The following is a 17,761-nucleotide window of genomic DNA, read 5'->3' as shown; positions in this document are numbered from 1 at the left end:
AACCAACCAGTTGCCATTAATTTGATTTCAGCTCATGGCGACCTTGTTTGTGTCAGAGTATAACTGTGCTCCATAGGGTTTTCAGTGGCTTATTTTTTGGAAGTAGATCACCAGGCCTTTCTTATGAGAAGCCTCTGGGTGGACTAGAACTGCCAACCTTTTGGTTAGAAGCCAAGTGTGTTAACCATTTGCACCACACAGGGACTCTGTTCTGGATATGGAGACGGTGAAAAGCTTTATCTTGCAAATTAATGAAGCAAGATTAGGACATAAAATTTGGAGGAAGGAACTGAAACCACTGATGGTTTTACATGGTCCAAATTCCACAATACACCTACTCCTCACTTACTATCTCATCTGACATTTCACATTTATAACAATAGTAAAAAAATCTACTATCCAACTATTTTATGCAATAATGACATACGTCTGTCAGTAATGAATATTGAGGTGGGAGCTGAGAGTAACCCTGGCTGTGATGGCTAACGTTACGTGACCATTTGGCTGGGCCATGATTCTCAGTGGTTTGGCAGTTATATAATGATGCAGTCATCTTCCATTTTGTGAACTGATGTGGTCATTCTCCATTTTCGCATAACACCAATTTTCTCATAATACCAATTTTCACATAATGGCCTGGTGTTTGAAACCTAACCATGTTGATAAGTTAGAAGTGGGTGTAGTTCATTAGAAAAGAAAAAAAGTCAGTCCCTTTGACAGATTTTTTAAAAATTGTTTATCATAAATATTAACATGCACCAAGCAATCAAAAAATGAATATCTAACTCATATCTTCTGAAACATCTTCACTTAAAAAAAAAAAAAGCACTTACAAGAGATATGAAGTTCAAACGCAAGGTATGCAAAGGCACGGTATATAAAGCATGGATTAGAAGAATGTGTACAGAATTCAGAATCTGGGTATCTTATTGTTCAGACATTTGTTTTTACACATTCTCAAAATCAATTTCTCAAGTTTTGAGCGTAGGTTAACTTGCTTCCAATGATTAGACATGAATAATTAATTATCCAACCTCAGATAGATCCATCTTACAAACCAAATTTTGAAGCCACAATTTCATTTCATATATGATTCTAACTAAAAAAAAAAAAAAAACAAAAACCCAAACAAGTTGCCGTTGAGTTAATGCCAATTCATGTCAACCCCATGTGTTGTAGAGTAGAACTGCACTCCATAGGGTTTTCAAGGCTGTGACCTTTCAGAAGCGAGCTGCCAGGCCTTTCTTCTGAGGCATCTCTGGGGGCGTTTGAACCCTCGATCTTTAAGTACTTGAGCACTTAACTGTTTTTATCATCCAGGGACCCAAGATATTAACTAGGTGTTAGATATTAACAAAGTGGTGTCACCATAAAATGCCCTGGAGCTTTTTGTAAGCCATGATCATTATCTGGACTGCTCATGTACTGGAAACCTATGTGATGGTTGTGGGAAGTAAGACAGTTCACTTCTTTGAAATTAATAATATCACTGTTAAGTGGCCAAGATTCTTTTCCAAGACAGCCATTTAACCTGTTGGGTTTTTTTTGTGTGTTTGTTTTATTTTTAATATAATGCTAGGTCTGATCTCTTCCAACTGGATTATATCATACTTAGTGATAACTTACTGGAGGACACTGAGCCAGTTTATCAGCTGCTACCATCTGGACATTGAGGTGTTTAGCTTGAGATTTCCCTCGAGATTTTATTAACCTTTGTAACACCTGTAAAAGATACAAGTTTTTAACAGAGGAAGATCTGCGCTCAGGAAACTACAAGGTACATTATTCACTCCTTTCTCTGGGGCCTTTTTATACAGAGCACACATGGCTTATAATAGACTGAGTTATAAATATAATGTATGAGATTATCTGAAAAATTAACATGCTAACATAAACCTCAGTTGCAAGTTTTAAAAAAAGATAACCAACATGGAACTTTTTCTGAGTTTTTTCTCTTTGCTAAGCTAGCAGTTCTCAAACTTTTTGTCTCAGGGCCCATTTACACTTAAAAAAAATTAATTTATGTGAATTATATTTAATATTTACATTAGAAATTAATTTTTTATTAGAAATTAAAACAGACTTAAAATATTTAATTCATTTAAAAAAGCAATATACCTTTTACATGTTAACATAAGTTACTTATTTTTATAAAAATAGGCAAATTTTTGCAAATATCTCTACTGTCTGGCTGTAGAAGACAACTGGATTCTCCTGTTTCTGCATTCAATCCGCTTTATTGTTTTGGTTGAAATATGTTAAGAAAATCCAGCCTCCTATAGATAAGTAACTGAGAAAAGGAGGATTATTTTAATAGCCTTTTCAGATAATTGTGAATATTCTTCTTTGATACTACAGCAAAACTCAACAAGTGCTAATTGCTTAAAGGCTAGCTGCCATGCAGAATCTGAAACCATTTATCAATGAACTTTTTTTTTTTTTTTTTTTTACTGTTACATTAAATTCCACCAGTCTATCTTGAACTTTGAATGGACTTTTTTTTATCATGCTTGATTTGTAATATCATTCATTGATAATTTGGAAAATAATGGTTCACTAAGTTTTTCATATTTCTGAATCTTCACACATTATACAATATTAAAACATCACATTCATTGACATCATCAGCCCATCAGTATTTAACTACTGGGAAGCTGCCAAGCTCATAGAGGCAGATTCAAGTTTTCTAAAATTATAATTTTTGCCTGAAAGCTTGAATTTTATCATTGGCAACAAAAGCTGTTAGTTGTTTTCCTTGAAGTGATAGCCTCACTTTGTTCACAAAAATATCTGCCAAATACGCAAGTCTAAATAACCATGGCCTGTCAGTTGTTCATTCAAATAAAAATAGTATTCCACAAGACAAGGTGGCTAGTTCAGTTCACAACTCGAATAATCACACAAGTGCTTGTCTTTGAGACAACTACCTTACTTTGATATGCAACAGAAACACTTCAATGTGCATTTCCTGTTTTGTTACTCAGAATATTAAAAAGACCTGTACTTAAGAATCAAAGTGTAATAAAATGAATAATTTTTACTACTTCATCAGCATATTCTCCAGTAAAATTGGCTTTTTTTTTTTTTTTTGAGTGCATGGTAGTGAAGAATATAATAACTGCTAGTTCTATTTGGTACCATTGTCTTGATTCATGCTTAGACGACAACAGGTTTACCCACCATGGCTTTTGCACCATCAATAAAGTGTCAAAATGGTGAAATAGGTGAATAGTGTCTTCGTAGCATTATGTTAATAATTTTGGTGTCATGACTCTCTGAAAATGTCTCAGGGAACCCCCAGGGATCTGTGGCTTACACTTTGAGAATCACTCTTCCAAGCCACGAAACTAATAATCATGCTTTGAGTATATTAACCTCAAAAATTCTTGACTAACGTGTGTCTCCTTAAACTCTTTACATCCACCATAAGGATGTGGCCTACTATAATTGGAAAGCAGAACATAAAACACATGTTAGTAAAGTTTGATTACAGAGCAAACAGTAGCAAGGCTACTTACCTTAGGAGAAGAAATCTTCACATATACTATAATAGGGGCCAAAGAGGTTTTACTGAGTTGAGCTGGGTGATTAATAGTGTCTGCATCAAGGACTACCAGTTGTAATGTTCTTGCAAGCTCAAAAATCCTTTCGATTTCACTCTGCACTTCCGCTGTAAAGGGTTAAACAGAGTTCAATTACTTAAAGTACAATATTTTTAGACCAAATTAAGATGAAGTAAAATAGTGCACTCTTTCCACAACAAGAAGGTAGGCAGCTCAACCATTATGTTAATGTTTACAGGCAATAGAGTTGATAAAAGGTATCCATTGGAAAGATTCCTCGTGGTGCAGTGGTTAAGAGCTTGGCTGCTAACCAAAAGATCGGCAGTTTGAATCTACCAGCCATTCCTTGGAAACCCTATAGGGTCACTACAGTTGGAATTGAACTGACTCGATGACAATGGGCTTTGGTATCCTTTGGAAAGGGTTATTTCTTTACAACACCTTCAGGATTTGGGCAATTGCTCTTTCAACCAGCTATAAAATTTATTTCCAGTAGAACACTCTGTGTCCACGACAGTCAAATTTCTTGGCTTTCTCTGCTGACTTATGTTTTGTGCTATAAAACCTTATGAAATCATTTCATAGAAACATTATAAAATAAGAAATACAGGAGATAGCCTTCATGTGTTTGTTTCTGACCATTCACCCTAGCAACTGTTCCCAGCTTTCCTGTGTTTATGTGTCACCTACTAGTCTGCTGTCTCAACATGATAGAGTCTAGATCTGTTTATTAGCAAGCTGAAATATAAAAAAGGAGGGACATTATGGGTGCCTGTAACAAACTTGTCTCAAGACACACTTCTCATAGTTTCTACCAACAAAGGAGTAGTCCTGCAACATTCGTTTTGAAAGGGCAGATGTCTACCAGAGGCAGCACTACAGAAATCCAAACTATAACATTTACAGAAAACTTGTCAACAAACATCTGAAAATATACTTAGACTACATGAAAATTATGTCTAGTTCAGCTACTTCTCTTTGATCTTTTTTTAAAGGTTTGAAAACAATACTGGTGGAGCCCTGGTGGCACAGTGGTTAAGAGCTCCACTGCTAACAAAAAGGTCTGCAGCTCAAATTCATCAGGTGCTCCTTGGAAACCCTAACAGGCAGTTCTACTCTGTCCTACAGGGTCACTAGGAGCCAGAATCGACTCAATGGCAACGGGTTTGGTGTTTTTTTTTTTTTTTAATTGTGGTTTAGGTGAAAGTTTACGGCTCAAGTTAATTGCTCACTCAAAAATTTATACACATATTGTTTTGTGCCATTGGCTGCAATACCTACAATGTGACAGCACACTCCCCCTTTCCACCCCAGGTTCCCTGTGTCCATTTGTCCAATTCCTGTCCCTTCCTGCCTTCTTGTCTTGCTTTTGGGCAGGAGTTGCCCATTTGATCTCGTATATTTGATTGAACTAAGAAGCATGTTCCTCAAGTGTTATTGTTTGTTTTACAGGCCTGTCTAATCATTGTCACCTTGAGGACTAAGATGCGCCTGACCGAGGCCATGGTGCTTTCAATCCCTCATATGCATGCGAAAGCTGCACAATGAATAAGAAGACGAGGAAGAATTGACACCTTTGAGTTACAGTGTTGGCGAAGAATACTGAATATAACGTGGACTGCCAAAAGAAGGAACAAATCTATCTTGGAAGAAGTACAGCCAGAATGCTTCTTAGAAGCACAGATGGCAAGACTGCGTCTCACATACTTTGGACATGTTATCAGGAGGCATCAGTCCCTGGAGAAGGACAACGTGCTTGGTAAAGTAGGGGGTCAGTGAAAAAGAGGAAGACCCTCAATGAGATAGACTGACACAGGGGCTGCAACAATGGGCTCAAGTATAATAATGACTGTGAGGACGTTGCAGGACTGGGCAGTGTTTCGTTATGTTGTACACAGGGTTGCTAAGAATTAGAACCGGGAACTGACTCAAGGGCACCTAACAAGAATAATCTTTGTCTGAAGAGTGGGCTTTGGGAGTGGTTTCAATTCTGGGTTAGCAGAGTGTCCAGGGGCTTGTTTTTTTTTTAAACAGTACTGACAAGTAAAACTTTCTGTGATGACAGAACATTCTATATCTATGCTGCTAGCAGCCTCCAAGCACATGTGACTTGAGTACTTGAAATGTCTGTTGTTGTTGTGAGGTGCCATTGAGTCGGTTCCAACTCATTGCGACCCTTTGTACAACAGAACAAAACACTGCCTTGTCTTGTGCCATCCTCACAGTCGTTATTATGCTTGAGTCTATTGTTGCAGCCACTGTGTCAATCCATCTCATCGAAGGTCTTCCTCTTTTTCGTTGACCCTCTACCATGCATGATGTCCTTCTCCAGGGACTGATCCCTCCTGATAACATGTCCAATGTACGTGAGATGTAGTATTGCCATCCTTGCTTCTGGGAGGATTCTGGTTGTAATGTAGCTTGAAATGTAGCTAGTGTGAATGAGCAATTAAATTTCAATTTAATTGTAATAATTTAAATTTAAATAGGCATATGTGCTAAGGCTACTGTACTAGGTGGCACAAGTGTATAAAGCATATTGTACAGCTTAAAGTTGTCACCGCAATCATGGAGGGCCAATTCTATGAGGCTCCCTTAGGCCAGCAAACTTGGACTTGTTGGTGCTTTTAACTGCCATGGAGGCATTTTCAACTCATAGCAACCCCATGTGATAGAACAGAACTCTGCATTGAGTTATCTAGGCTGTAATCATTATGGAAGCAGACCACCAGGTCTCTTTCCCACAGAGTTGATCGGTGGGTTCTAACTGCCAACTTTTCGGTTAGCAGCCAAGCGCTTAACCGTTGTGCTACTAGCACTCCTTTGGACCTGCAGAATACCTTTTAGTTCCTCGTAGGCATTTGGATCCATGCCAGAAGATTCCTGGAGATAATTTTAACTAGTATGTTAGTTGAGAAAATTTTAACTAGTGTATTATTTGAGAAAAGATTCCTGGAGATAATTTTAACCAGTATATCATTAATCATCTACCTCACAATATAAGTTACTAGAGTTCTTTTCTCTAGCTGGATACCTTTAAAAAAATGAGAGCCCAAACTACCATATTTTTTATGCAAATAACATATCCCTTCTACATTTGCTGGCCAACCAGGCCCTTGTGCCTTGAGGTATTTTCATGAGTGTGCTATGCTAATTTTTTTATAGCAGCATATAAAGAAAATTGGCATGGCAGCACTTATGAAAATACCTCATGGGGCGGAAGGCACAATTGACAAACATGGGAGGCACACATTATTTGCATAAAAATACAGTACTTGAGATACTGGCTTTAAAATAACAATTGGTCGCATACCACCCCTGATATAGTCTTGCCAAAAAAAAGGAAAATCAAATTTAAATCTGATCAAGCTTCTGGATCTACTAGTTTATAAGAAACACAAGGAACGGAGTGGTGTAAACTATACCACTGTAATGCAGTTAGCAAAGTTCAGACTGGGGACCGTACAGAATAAGTGATCCAGTTGCTTCAAGCAAAACGTTACAAGGAAAAAACAATACATATAGAAAATCTATAGATTAAGAGGAACTTAAGGGACATGTGAACCAATCACAATGTATGGACATTATTTAGGTCTTGATTAAGCAAGTGGTAAAATATGTATTTATTTATGTATAATACATAAATAAACATTTTATAAACAGGCAATGAGGAAATTATACATTGCTGAATGGGAATTTAATAATATTAAGTATAGTTAATTTTTTGTTTTATAGTTAGTATCACTAAGGAATGATAATGTTATGGTTATGGTTTAAAAAGAAAGAGTATCTACTGTTTAGAAATCCAGACTTAAATATTTACACATGAAATAATATGATGTCTGGGATTTCAAAATAATCCAGGAATGTTTGGGTAAAGAAAGGGAGGGCTCTATATGAAACAAGATTGGCCACGAGTTCAATATTGTTTATAAACTTCGAGTTCCTTGAAATACTCTTTGCTTTCATATATATTTGAATTTTTTAAAAGTTTATAAAAAATGATATTGTGATAATCCCTTCCATAAAAATGCTCTGAAGTATTGCTAATTATTATCCACTCTAATTCTTCTCTATGTTGACCTTTAAATTTTTATTCCAATTATTACTTCTTCTTTGTGCCCTGTAAATGTTTTCATGGCCACTGGCCACCACCAATAAAGTTCTAACCTATATTATCAGTATTAAGAAATGTGATGAAAAAACTTCTCATCTACCTACTCTGTTAGTAACAACTACTCACACAGTCACAGAATCCCAAACTTTAACTCCTTGGTTTTTAAAGGTTTGAACACTGTAATTTTTTTTACTGATTATAAATTTAATACGTGTTCATTGTTTAAAATCTAGAAAACAGATAAACATGAAAAAGTCCATTCATTACAGTATATTATTACTTATCCAGAAATTATTTCTATTAATATATATTAATATATGTGTGTGTACACTTATCTATTTATATCCTAGTTTGTTCTCACATATACAAATATTTTACACTTCTTAAGTTATGAGGAAAAATATAAGATATTTTTAAAGGTGGTAAAGTAGCCTCCAAGAATCCTAATGCAACAGACTAGTAAATACAGCCTTAAGGAGAGATAACCAATACCTTCTCAAGACATACAGCTACCCTGGGTAATGGATAGATCAAAAGGAGGGAAGAAGTAAGATTAAAAAGATCAGCTAGTTCATAAATGCCACATTTATTCACAAGACTATTCCCGTGAGAATACAAAGCATTGCTGGAAGTAGAGGCTGTCTTCACTGGACAGGATCAGTCTTTCTGTGTTGTGTTCTACCATGTACAAATTCCTATAGAAGATATGATAGCCTTCTTTCATCAGTCCTTCCCTTTTCATAAATTACTTGCTTTCCCACTTCCCAAGAGAAGGCAGATGATAAACTAAATGCAATCTATCACTGTGAGGTACACTGTTCAATAGAAAAATCCTGGACAGCAAACTAACTGTTTGCTAGTACTGGCTTTATACCTTACCAGGTGCCTCACCTACTACACAGGTCATTTCGCTTCCTGTGCTTCTCAGATTCCTTCCTGTACAAAGATGGGCTTGAACTACATCAGCAGTTCTTCAAACTTTGGCATGCAGTAGAATTACCTGGTGGGGCTGTTAAAACACAGACTGTAGGGCCCCACCTCCAGAGCTTCTAATTTGATAGGTGAAGGGGCTGAGAATTTTTATTCCTGATGAATGCCCCCCTGATATTGATGCTGTTAACCCGGGGGCCACATTTTGAGAACCACTGAACTAGATGATCTCTCAGGTTCACCATTCAGTTCTAAAGTCCCTGGTGCTATTATCCTAAGTGGTTACTTTTTTAATTTATAGCGACCTCATATGACAGAGTACAACTGTCAAATAGGGTTTTCTAGGCTGTCATCTTGTGTGTGTGTGTGCACGTGTGCTCTTCAGGTGAAAGTTTACTGAGCAAATTAGTGTCTCATTGAAAAATACACAAATTGTTTTGTGACACTGGTTGCCAACCCCACAATGTGTCAACACTCTCCCCTTCTCCACCTTACTTTCATTTCCATTTGTCCAACTTTCCTGTCCCCTCCTGCCTTCTCATCCTTGCCCCTGGGCTGCTGTGCCCATTTAGTAATAACTACATGTGTTATTGTTTGTTTTATAAGCCTGACTAATCTTTGGCTGAACCTCAGCAGTGACTTCGGTACTGAGTTAAAAAGATGTCTGGGGGCCATGGCTCTCGGGTTTTCTCCAGTCTCTCTCAGACCTGTAAGTCTGGTCTTGTTTTTGTGAGTTTGAATTTTGCTCTACATTTTTCTCCAGCTCTGACCAGGACCCTCTATTGTGATCCCTGTCAGAGCAGTCAGTGGTTGTAGCCGGGCACCATCTAGTTGTGCCGGACTCAGTCTGGTGGAGGCTACGGTAGTTGTGGTCCATCAGTTTTTTGGATTTATCTTTCCCTTGTGTCTATGGTTTTCTTTATTCTCCCTTGCTGCAGACAGGGTGGGACCAGTAGATGTATCACAAACTTTTAACACTCCAGATGCTACTAACCAAAGTAGGATGTAGAACATTTTCTTTATAAACTATGCTATGCCAATTGAGCTAGATATCCCCTGAAACCATGGTCCCCAGCCCTCAGCCCAGTAACTCAGTCCCTCAGGGCTAAGTGGTTAACTTTTTGTTTTATAATGGTCAAATTTTTTTTTTTAATTGAAATTTTTACTGGGATAATTGTAGATTCACCTACAGTTGTAAGAAATAATACAGAGAGATCCCGTGTATCCTTCACCCAGTTTCCCCCAATGGTAACATTTTACAAAATTATAGTACAGTATCACAAGCAGGATATTAACATTGATGCAGTCTACCAATCTTACTCAGGTTTCTCCAGTTTTACATGTACTCATCTGTGTGTGTGTGTGTGGACGTGCACACATACATTTAGTGCTACACAATTTTATCACATGCATAGGTTTGTGTATCCACCACTACAGTCAAGATACAGAACAGTTCCATTATCACAAAGAATAAATGACTAACCTTTAATAAATTACATTAAGTTGGCTCTTCAATTGAGTTCAAAGTATTTACCAAGTCGTGCATGTTTTTATCTGATTGCCTATGTTGCTAATATAGAAAGTAAATGCCATTTTTTCCTCCTGGCATCCTATCAATTGCAACTGCTGCCATGTGCACAGGTAATATCTAGCTTCACTTCTTTGTTTTATTCCCTCCATGTTTTCCCACTTTTGGTAAAGTTTTTGTTATTGTGTGGTAACATGTTTTTTGACAGTATAAGACATAGATGTAACATATTTCTCTAAATTGGTCCCTGGAAAGTTGCTTGTGGTAAAACCAAACCATAATTTGAAGGCAGTATACAATTGAGCAGTTTAAAGAATGTACAAGGTGAATTCTTTCATAAAGCAGTGATGTAAATCTCTAAATTTATTATTTATAAAAGTTTGGATTTGGAACCGGCAAATTTCTGTACCACCATATTCCTTTCTACTATTTAAATTCAAGCAATCTATTTATAAGACTATGATATTCTTGATTTTCACTCTCCAGGTTTTAAAGTAGACATAATAATCATGTAAACATTTTAAATTATGATTCTTGATCAACATTACCACTGAGAAAAAAAGGTTAGGACTCTGATGAGCCTATAAAGTCATTCATACATGCACTGAAGTTCGGCATCATTCCAAACATCTGAGGATACGTTTAAGGCTTAAAAAATTTCAAACTTCTTTTCCTCCTCATACAATGATACATCAGCAAGATGAACTCTAGATATAACATGCTATCCTTTTATTTACGCAACAACCATTTTCTAAAAACTTACACGTAAAGCAAATTCCTATCTATCGAATTACATATTCATATTCAATGTACTTTCTATACCTGGACTTTGGGAGGTATACAGTTATATGAATTTAACAAAAGTACGAAAATTGTGTAATGGCACCACAATCTGGATATAGAACAGTTCCGTCACCCCCAAAACCCTCTCATGTTATCCGTTTGTACTCATACCCTCCCGTTCTTCACTATAGCTTTGGCTTTTCTCAAGAAAGTCATGTAAATGGAATCATATAATATGAAACCTTTTGAGGCTTTCACAGAATAATACCTTTTAGATCCACCCAAGTTACTGCTTGTATCCACAGTTTGTTCTTTATTTCTGAATAGTACTATTGCATTGTATGGATATACGACGGTTTATATATTCACCTACTGAATATATAATTTATTTCCAGTTTTTGTGATTATGAATACAGCGGCTGTAAGCATTTATTTACAGGTATTTCTGTGAACATAAATCTTTATTTCTAGGTAAATACCTAGGAGGTGGATTTCTGGGCCACATGGAAGGTGTTGTTTTTTAAAACACCTTTATTAAGGTATTATGGATAAACATTAAACTGCATATATTTAAGACTTACAATTTTATAAGTTTTTGTACACCCACAAATCCATCACCACCATTAAGAGAGTGAAATATCTTTCACATTCAAAAGTCTCCTGGCGCCCTTTTGTAATCCTTCCCTCCTACCCTTTTCCGCTTCCCCGCCCCTCACCTAGGCAACCACAGATTTGCCTTCTGTGACTCTTAATTAGTTTGCATTTTCTAGAGTTTTAATAAATGGACACATATAGTATGTACTCTTTAGTTTGCTTTCTTTCACTCAACATAATTTTTATGAGATTCATCCATGTGAAGAACAATAATGCATTCCTTTTTAGTGTTGAGTGATATCCCATCATGGATATACCAAAATTTGTTTACCCATTCACCTACTGATGGACATTTCGGTAGTTCCTAGTTTGGAGCTTCTGCCAGCAAAGCTGCTATGAGCATTAATGTTCAAGTCTTTATACGGATATGCGCTTTATGTGCTTTCTTTTGTCCTGGGCAAAGACCTAGGAATGGAACGGTTGGATCATATGGTAGTTTATGTCTAACTTTTAAAGGAACTGACAAACTGTTTTCCAGAGTGGCTGTACCATTCTGCATATCCAACAGCCATGTATGAGAGTTCCAGTTGCTCTGCATTCTCATTTGCACTTAGTATTGTCAGTATTATTTAAAAATTTATTTTAGCTATGTAATAAGTATATAGTGGTATTTCATCATGGTTTTAACTGAACTAGCCTTACATTCTAGGGATAAACAACACTTGGTCATCATATAGTATTCTTTTTCTATTTGGTCTGTTGTTATCTTTTTTTGTACTGTCTTTGTCAGATTTTGGTCTTAGGATAATACTGGCCTCATAAAAGGGCCTGGGAAGTGTTCTATTTTCTAAAAGAGGTTGTATAGAAATGGCGTTACTTCTGTAAATATTTGATGGATTTGTCAGTATAAACAGCTGGGCTTGGGGATTTCTTTTTTAGAAAGTTTTAAACTATGAATTCAATTTCTAAAAATAGTTATAGGACTATTCCTGATATCTGTTTCATCTTGGATGAGTTTTAATAGGTTTTAGTTTCCAAGAAATTGTCCTTTTCATCAAAATTGTTAATTTTATGTGTGTAGATTTGTATATTTTCAAGGTCTGTGGGATCTGTTATTTTACTCTTTTACTCATGGCACTGGTAATTTGTATCTTCTTTCTTTTTCCTGTTAAGTCTAGTAGAGGTTTATCATTTTATGAATCTCTTTGGAGAACCGGCTTTTAGTTTCATTGATTTTTCTTGACTAATTTTTTTTTTCAATTTCACTGGTTTCTCTTATTTCTTTTTTCTTTTCTTTTTTTGCTGTTTTCAGTTTATTTTACTCTTCTAGTTTCTTAAGATTTGATTACTGACATAAGGCATTTCTTCTTTTCATTTGAATAATTTTTCTGTAGGTTATATGTCTTTTTTCTGGTTGCTTTTAAGGTTTTTTTTTTTTTTTTAATTTCTTTTCTTTGTTTAGTTTTCAGTAGGACCTCCTGGGTGGCACAGTTAAGCGTTCAACCACTAGCTAGAGGTACCTCAGAAGGCAGGCCTGGTGATCTGCTTCTGAAAGGTCACAGACTTGAAAACCCTATGGGGCAGTTCTATTGTGCACACAAGGGGATGCCATGAGTTGGAATCAACTTGACAGCAACTAACAACAGCAACAAGTTTTCAGTAGTTTGATTATGATGTGGTTGGGCAAGAATTTCTTTGGGTTTATCCTTTTTGAGGATCACACAGCTTTATAGCTTGACTCATAGTTTTTCAGTCCTGCACTCATTCTCTAGTCCTCTGATACTTTAGTGACATGACTGTTAGACCTTTTGGTATTGTCCCACAGGTCCCTGAGGCTCTCTTTATATTATTCTAGTCTTTTTCTGTCTGCTGTTCAGATTGAAAAATTTCAATTGATCTATCTTCAAAGTTCACTGACTCTTTCTTCTGTGTCTCTGTTCTGTTACTGAGTCCATCCAATGAGGCCTGTTTTACCAGTTATTAAAATTTTCAGTTCTAAGATGTTTGTTTCTTTTTTGTATCTTCTCTTTTTTTGCTAACAATTTCTATCTTTCTGTTAATTACCAGTTGCCATCAAGTTGATTCCAAGGCATGGTAACCCCATGTGTGTCAGAGTAGAACTGTGCTCCATAGAGTTTTCAAAGGCTGATTTTTCAGAAGTAGATCACCAAGCCTTTTTTTCAAAGCATCTCTAGATGGACTTAAACAACCAACCTTTCAGTTAGCAGCTGAGTGTTAACTATTTGCACCACACAAGGACTCCTCTTTATGACTCGAGTCATATGGTTGCTTGTTAATGCATTTTTATAATAGCTGCCTTAAGGTCATTATCAGGTAACTCCAACATCTGTGTCATCTTAGTACTGACATTTGATAATTATCTTTTCATGCATGAGTTGAGATTTTTCTGTTACTTCATTTGACTCCTAATTTTGAATTAAATTCTAAATATTTTGAATATTATGAGATTCTGGACCTTGCTTAAAATCCAACAGTGAATGTTTGTTCCCTGTGAAGTAAAAACTCTGAGATAGCGAGGACTCTGTGGCCTTCATTTCTGTGTCCTCAGCTCTCAGAATGCCTGGCACATGGGTGGTACGCAAATGTTGTTGAATGAATTAATAAATGCCTAAAATCTGGATATGGGTCCCAAATGCCTTAAGGATAAAGCTCTAAACTCCTTAACAGCTTACCCCTGCCTGTCTCTATGGTGTCAACTTCTACCTCCCTTTCTTCTAAGTCATGCACTTCAGCCAAAGGGAAACACATATATTTTCCGAAAGCTACTTGTTGCTCCCGCTGTCCGATATCTCTATCACTCTCTCTACCCCTTTCTTTTTTCTTGGCTAAACCCCATCATGGAGGTCTGGTAGCGCAATGGTTAAGAGCTACCATGAGCTATGCCTGCTAACTATAAAGGTGGGCAGTTTGAATCCACCAGCCACTCCTTGGAAACCCTGTGGGGCAGTTCTACTCTGTCCTATAAGGTCGCTATGAGTTGGAATCGAGTTGACAGCAATGAGTTTTTTAAACCCTATCATGCTTCAAGTCTCAGACCAGTTGCTTAGAAAAGTCTTTCATGATGGCCTACACCCTCCTACGGCATTAGCTGCCTAGCCAGTTATGATCTCTTTAGTAACCAGTTCAAAGCACAACCACATTGCAGGTCACCCTCTACTTTAATGGGCTGTTAACATATTAGTTTATGGTTTTACCAAGCTCCTTTAGAGCAGGGACTTGATCTAATTCATGTTTTTATTCCCAGACTTTAACATGATACTTGGTGTCTACTAAATGCTCAATAATATATATGGAGTAGGAGAGTCATTTAAAAATAATATGTGTAATCAGCAGTTAAAAGGAGTCTTAACAACCTAAACAGATCTGTTATGTGATTGAGTCAACTGATGTCTAAACAAATCACTTGGCTTTGTTAATCAGTTTAATCTATGTAATGAGCATTTGATAATAATTCCTATAAGCATCAAATACAGTATGGAAAGAGATGATAAGGCGATGAAAAGAACTTACTGCAAGATAAACGTAGAATCACATTTTTTTTCCCAAATACATTTCTAAACCTATGTTACTGAAGTCAATTAGAGGTTGTTAGATGAGACACAGGACTGAGTTCTATGAAGTATCATACTCATTACAAGCTTTATTATTTTTAATATTTTTTCTATCATTGTCAGAGTAAACTACAAACTTCTATGTTAAAAACCAGCCTCCCCAAAATTTATATATTTAAGATATAAACCGAATTAACTAAGATTAAAGATCTCAAACGATCCTCAGAAAAGTCACTTTATGAAAACAGAAAACTACTGATCTAATAAGTTACATGTGTTAACAGTGACTAACCTAAACTTGAAAAGTTGTTCCCAAACACATGACAAAGAAATGAAATTATTGCTGAAGGGTCTCATTTGATCAAATTAGTACATTAATAAGCAATATCAAAAAAAACCACCCTTTACACAGATGAACTGAAATCCCTGCAATGTTTATACAAATAAAACAAAAATACTGATCTCAGTAAATGGAAAAATGACCAGAAATTGACTTCATTCTTTATCACTCTTAACACACTACACTCATCTGAACATGATTTAACTATCTATATAATTCAAGTATTAAGGGACTTAGGATAACAATAGCCATCATTTATAGAGTGCCTATTATGTTTCAATAATTCTACAGGGTAGTTACTGTGGTCTATTTTTTTAAGATGAGAATGCTGGGTCTTAAAGAGGTTACTTGCTCATAGGAACACTAATACAAAACTGGGACTCTTTAGACACCAAAGCTCACACCAGTGAAAACAAACCACAACCAAAACATTAATGCTGACAGTATGTGGAATTTTTAACTTTAAACTATCATAACAAATCCATCCATACCATGAAATCACTCAGACCGTAGCACTAGCTACTGGCAACATGTGTCCGTTTTTTCTATATTCTATGACATATGTTTTGTTTATGGAATTATTATCTAATTAGATCTCATAATCATCCTCAGGAGAGGAGTCTTTAAAATAATTTATCAGTATTGCACAGACTTACCTAAGCTTGACCTTGTGTTGGATCTTTCTATTATTGCGTGCTTACTTGGATTGTTTAATACTGAGCGTTTGGCAAGCGAGATGTCAGCAGTGACCCTTGTGATGGATATCCTGTTGGGATAAAACGTAACAGAAAACCCTGAGGTTATTAATAGAAATAAGTGGGAAATAGATGGATAAAATTTATCTAAGTATGAAATATACATATATAGTGGCCATATTTTCCAAACCAAAAAATGTTAGGACATTTAACTATTCATTTTCGTTTATCATGCACTTCCTTTACTTACTGGTTGCTTAACGAGTACCAGGCATGTACTAAGTATTTTACCTGGATTATCTCATTAAATCATCCCAAAAACTCTTGAGAGGGATATTATTATTATTATTCCATGTCTGCTGATGAAGAAAATGAGTCACAAGTAGATTCTTCAAGGCTATACATTTACTAAGAAGCCCTGATGGCGCAGTGGTTAAATGCTCAGCTGCTAACCAAAAGGTTGACAGTTTGAACCCACCAACCGCTCCACAGTAGAAAAATGTGGCAGTCTGGTTCCATAAAGATTACAGTCTTGGAAACACTATTGGGCAGCTTTACTCTGTCTTAGAGAATCACTATGAGTGAGAACCGACTCGATGGCAAGTCTTTTTTTTTTTTTTTTTTTTAGTTTGTTAATAAAGGGAAATTCATAGGGGTCACTGACATGTGTGGAATGAACCCCAAAAACAGATAAAAAGGAATAACGTGGAGATGCAGTGACCATGAATTTGCATGGAATCCCCTTTGTGACAAAGACATCTGTTAACCATTAAATTAGCTCAGAGTTTAGTTTATACGAAAAATTTAACTTCACTCAAAGTAGTCTGGTTTTCACTCTTGTTTCCTGAGAAAAAAAAACCTTTGGAGTTTTCTAAGTAATTGAGATATCTTTATTGTGCAAATGAATGAGGGGTTGGCCAGGCCACAGAGATCACCTAGTAACTAATGTCAGCTAATCTTAGAAAGGGCAGCTTGATTCAATTAATCATGTTAAGACTAACCAATGGTTATGGTTAATTTTCTACTCTATCTTCTCCTATCCTCCTTAAAGCCTTGTTGTAACAGGACAAAACGGGCCCCTCCTGTATTTTCAGAACAGAGAAATCTCCCTGTGTGTGAACAAATCAATTCCTCGAATAAACCCTATGTACTTTAATTTTTTATATTAATTTTTTTGTGCGTCAATTATTTTTTGACATCTTCCATATACTCTTTCTAAGGAAGCTATTGGAGAATGTGGGAAGGAGTAAACCAGGAATAAGAAAGTCTTGGCATCCAGGAAAGAGGGGCTCCAACGCAAAAGACAGATGAAAGGAATCTCAAGAACAATGGCATGGGTGTCCCAGAATGACAAATGTGTACCCAGCACAGAGGGAAATGGTCCCAACTACAGCAGGTTAGAAAGCTCCCAGAGACAGCTTGTTCAAAGCAAAGCTGAGAGATTACCTGATGGATCTCAACACACTGCTAGAAGATTTAGATAACTAGAGGAGAATTTGGCACTGAATTTGTGACAGATATATAGAAAAGGAAACAAATTTAGCAAGTAAAATTATTTACCTCATGAAAACCACAAAGAAAACACACCACACACACAAAAGTAATCACACTATATGACATGGTTCATTTGAATATTACT

The 17,761-nt window shown here is 36.3% G+C and overlaps 1 protein-coding gene across 2 annotated transcripts in view; it reads right to left on the bottom strand.

The window, feature by feature from the left end:
• CACNB2 (calcium voltage-gated channel auxiliary subunit beta 2) overlaps positions 1 to 17,761 on the bottom strand; it is a 411,362-nt gene that overhangs the window by 4,270 nt on the left and 389,331 nt on the right. For both annotated transcript variants that reach the window (XM_064284899.1, XM_064284900.1), the window contains 3 exons: positions 16,084 to 16,193; positions 3,519 to 3,670; positions 1,627 to 1,722 (listed from right to left, as the gene is read on the bottom strand). In XM_064284899.1, the coding sequence (XP_064140969.1) occupies positions 1,627 to 1,722; positions 3,519 to 3,670; positions 16,084 to 16,193 (358 nt within the window). The remainder of the gene's footprint in view (positions 1 to 1,626; positions 1,723 to 3,518; positions 3,671 to 16,083; positions 16,194 to 17,761) is intronic.

This window comes from Loxodonta africana, chromosome 4 (genome assembly GCF_030014295.1).
Source record: "Loxodonta africana isolate mLoxAfr1 chromosome 4, mLoxAfr1.hap2, whole genome shotgun sequence".
In the NCBI taxonomy this organism is placed as follows: Eukaryota; Metazoa; Chordata; class Mammalia; order Proboscidea; family Elephantidae; genus Loxodonta; species Loxodonta africana.
The sequence above is the reverse complement of the archived record's forward strand: the minus strand, read 5'-3'. Positions and strand labels throughout refer to the sequence as shown.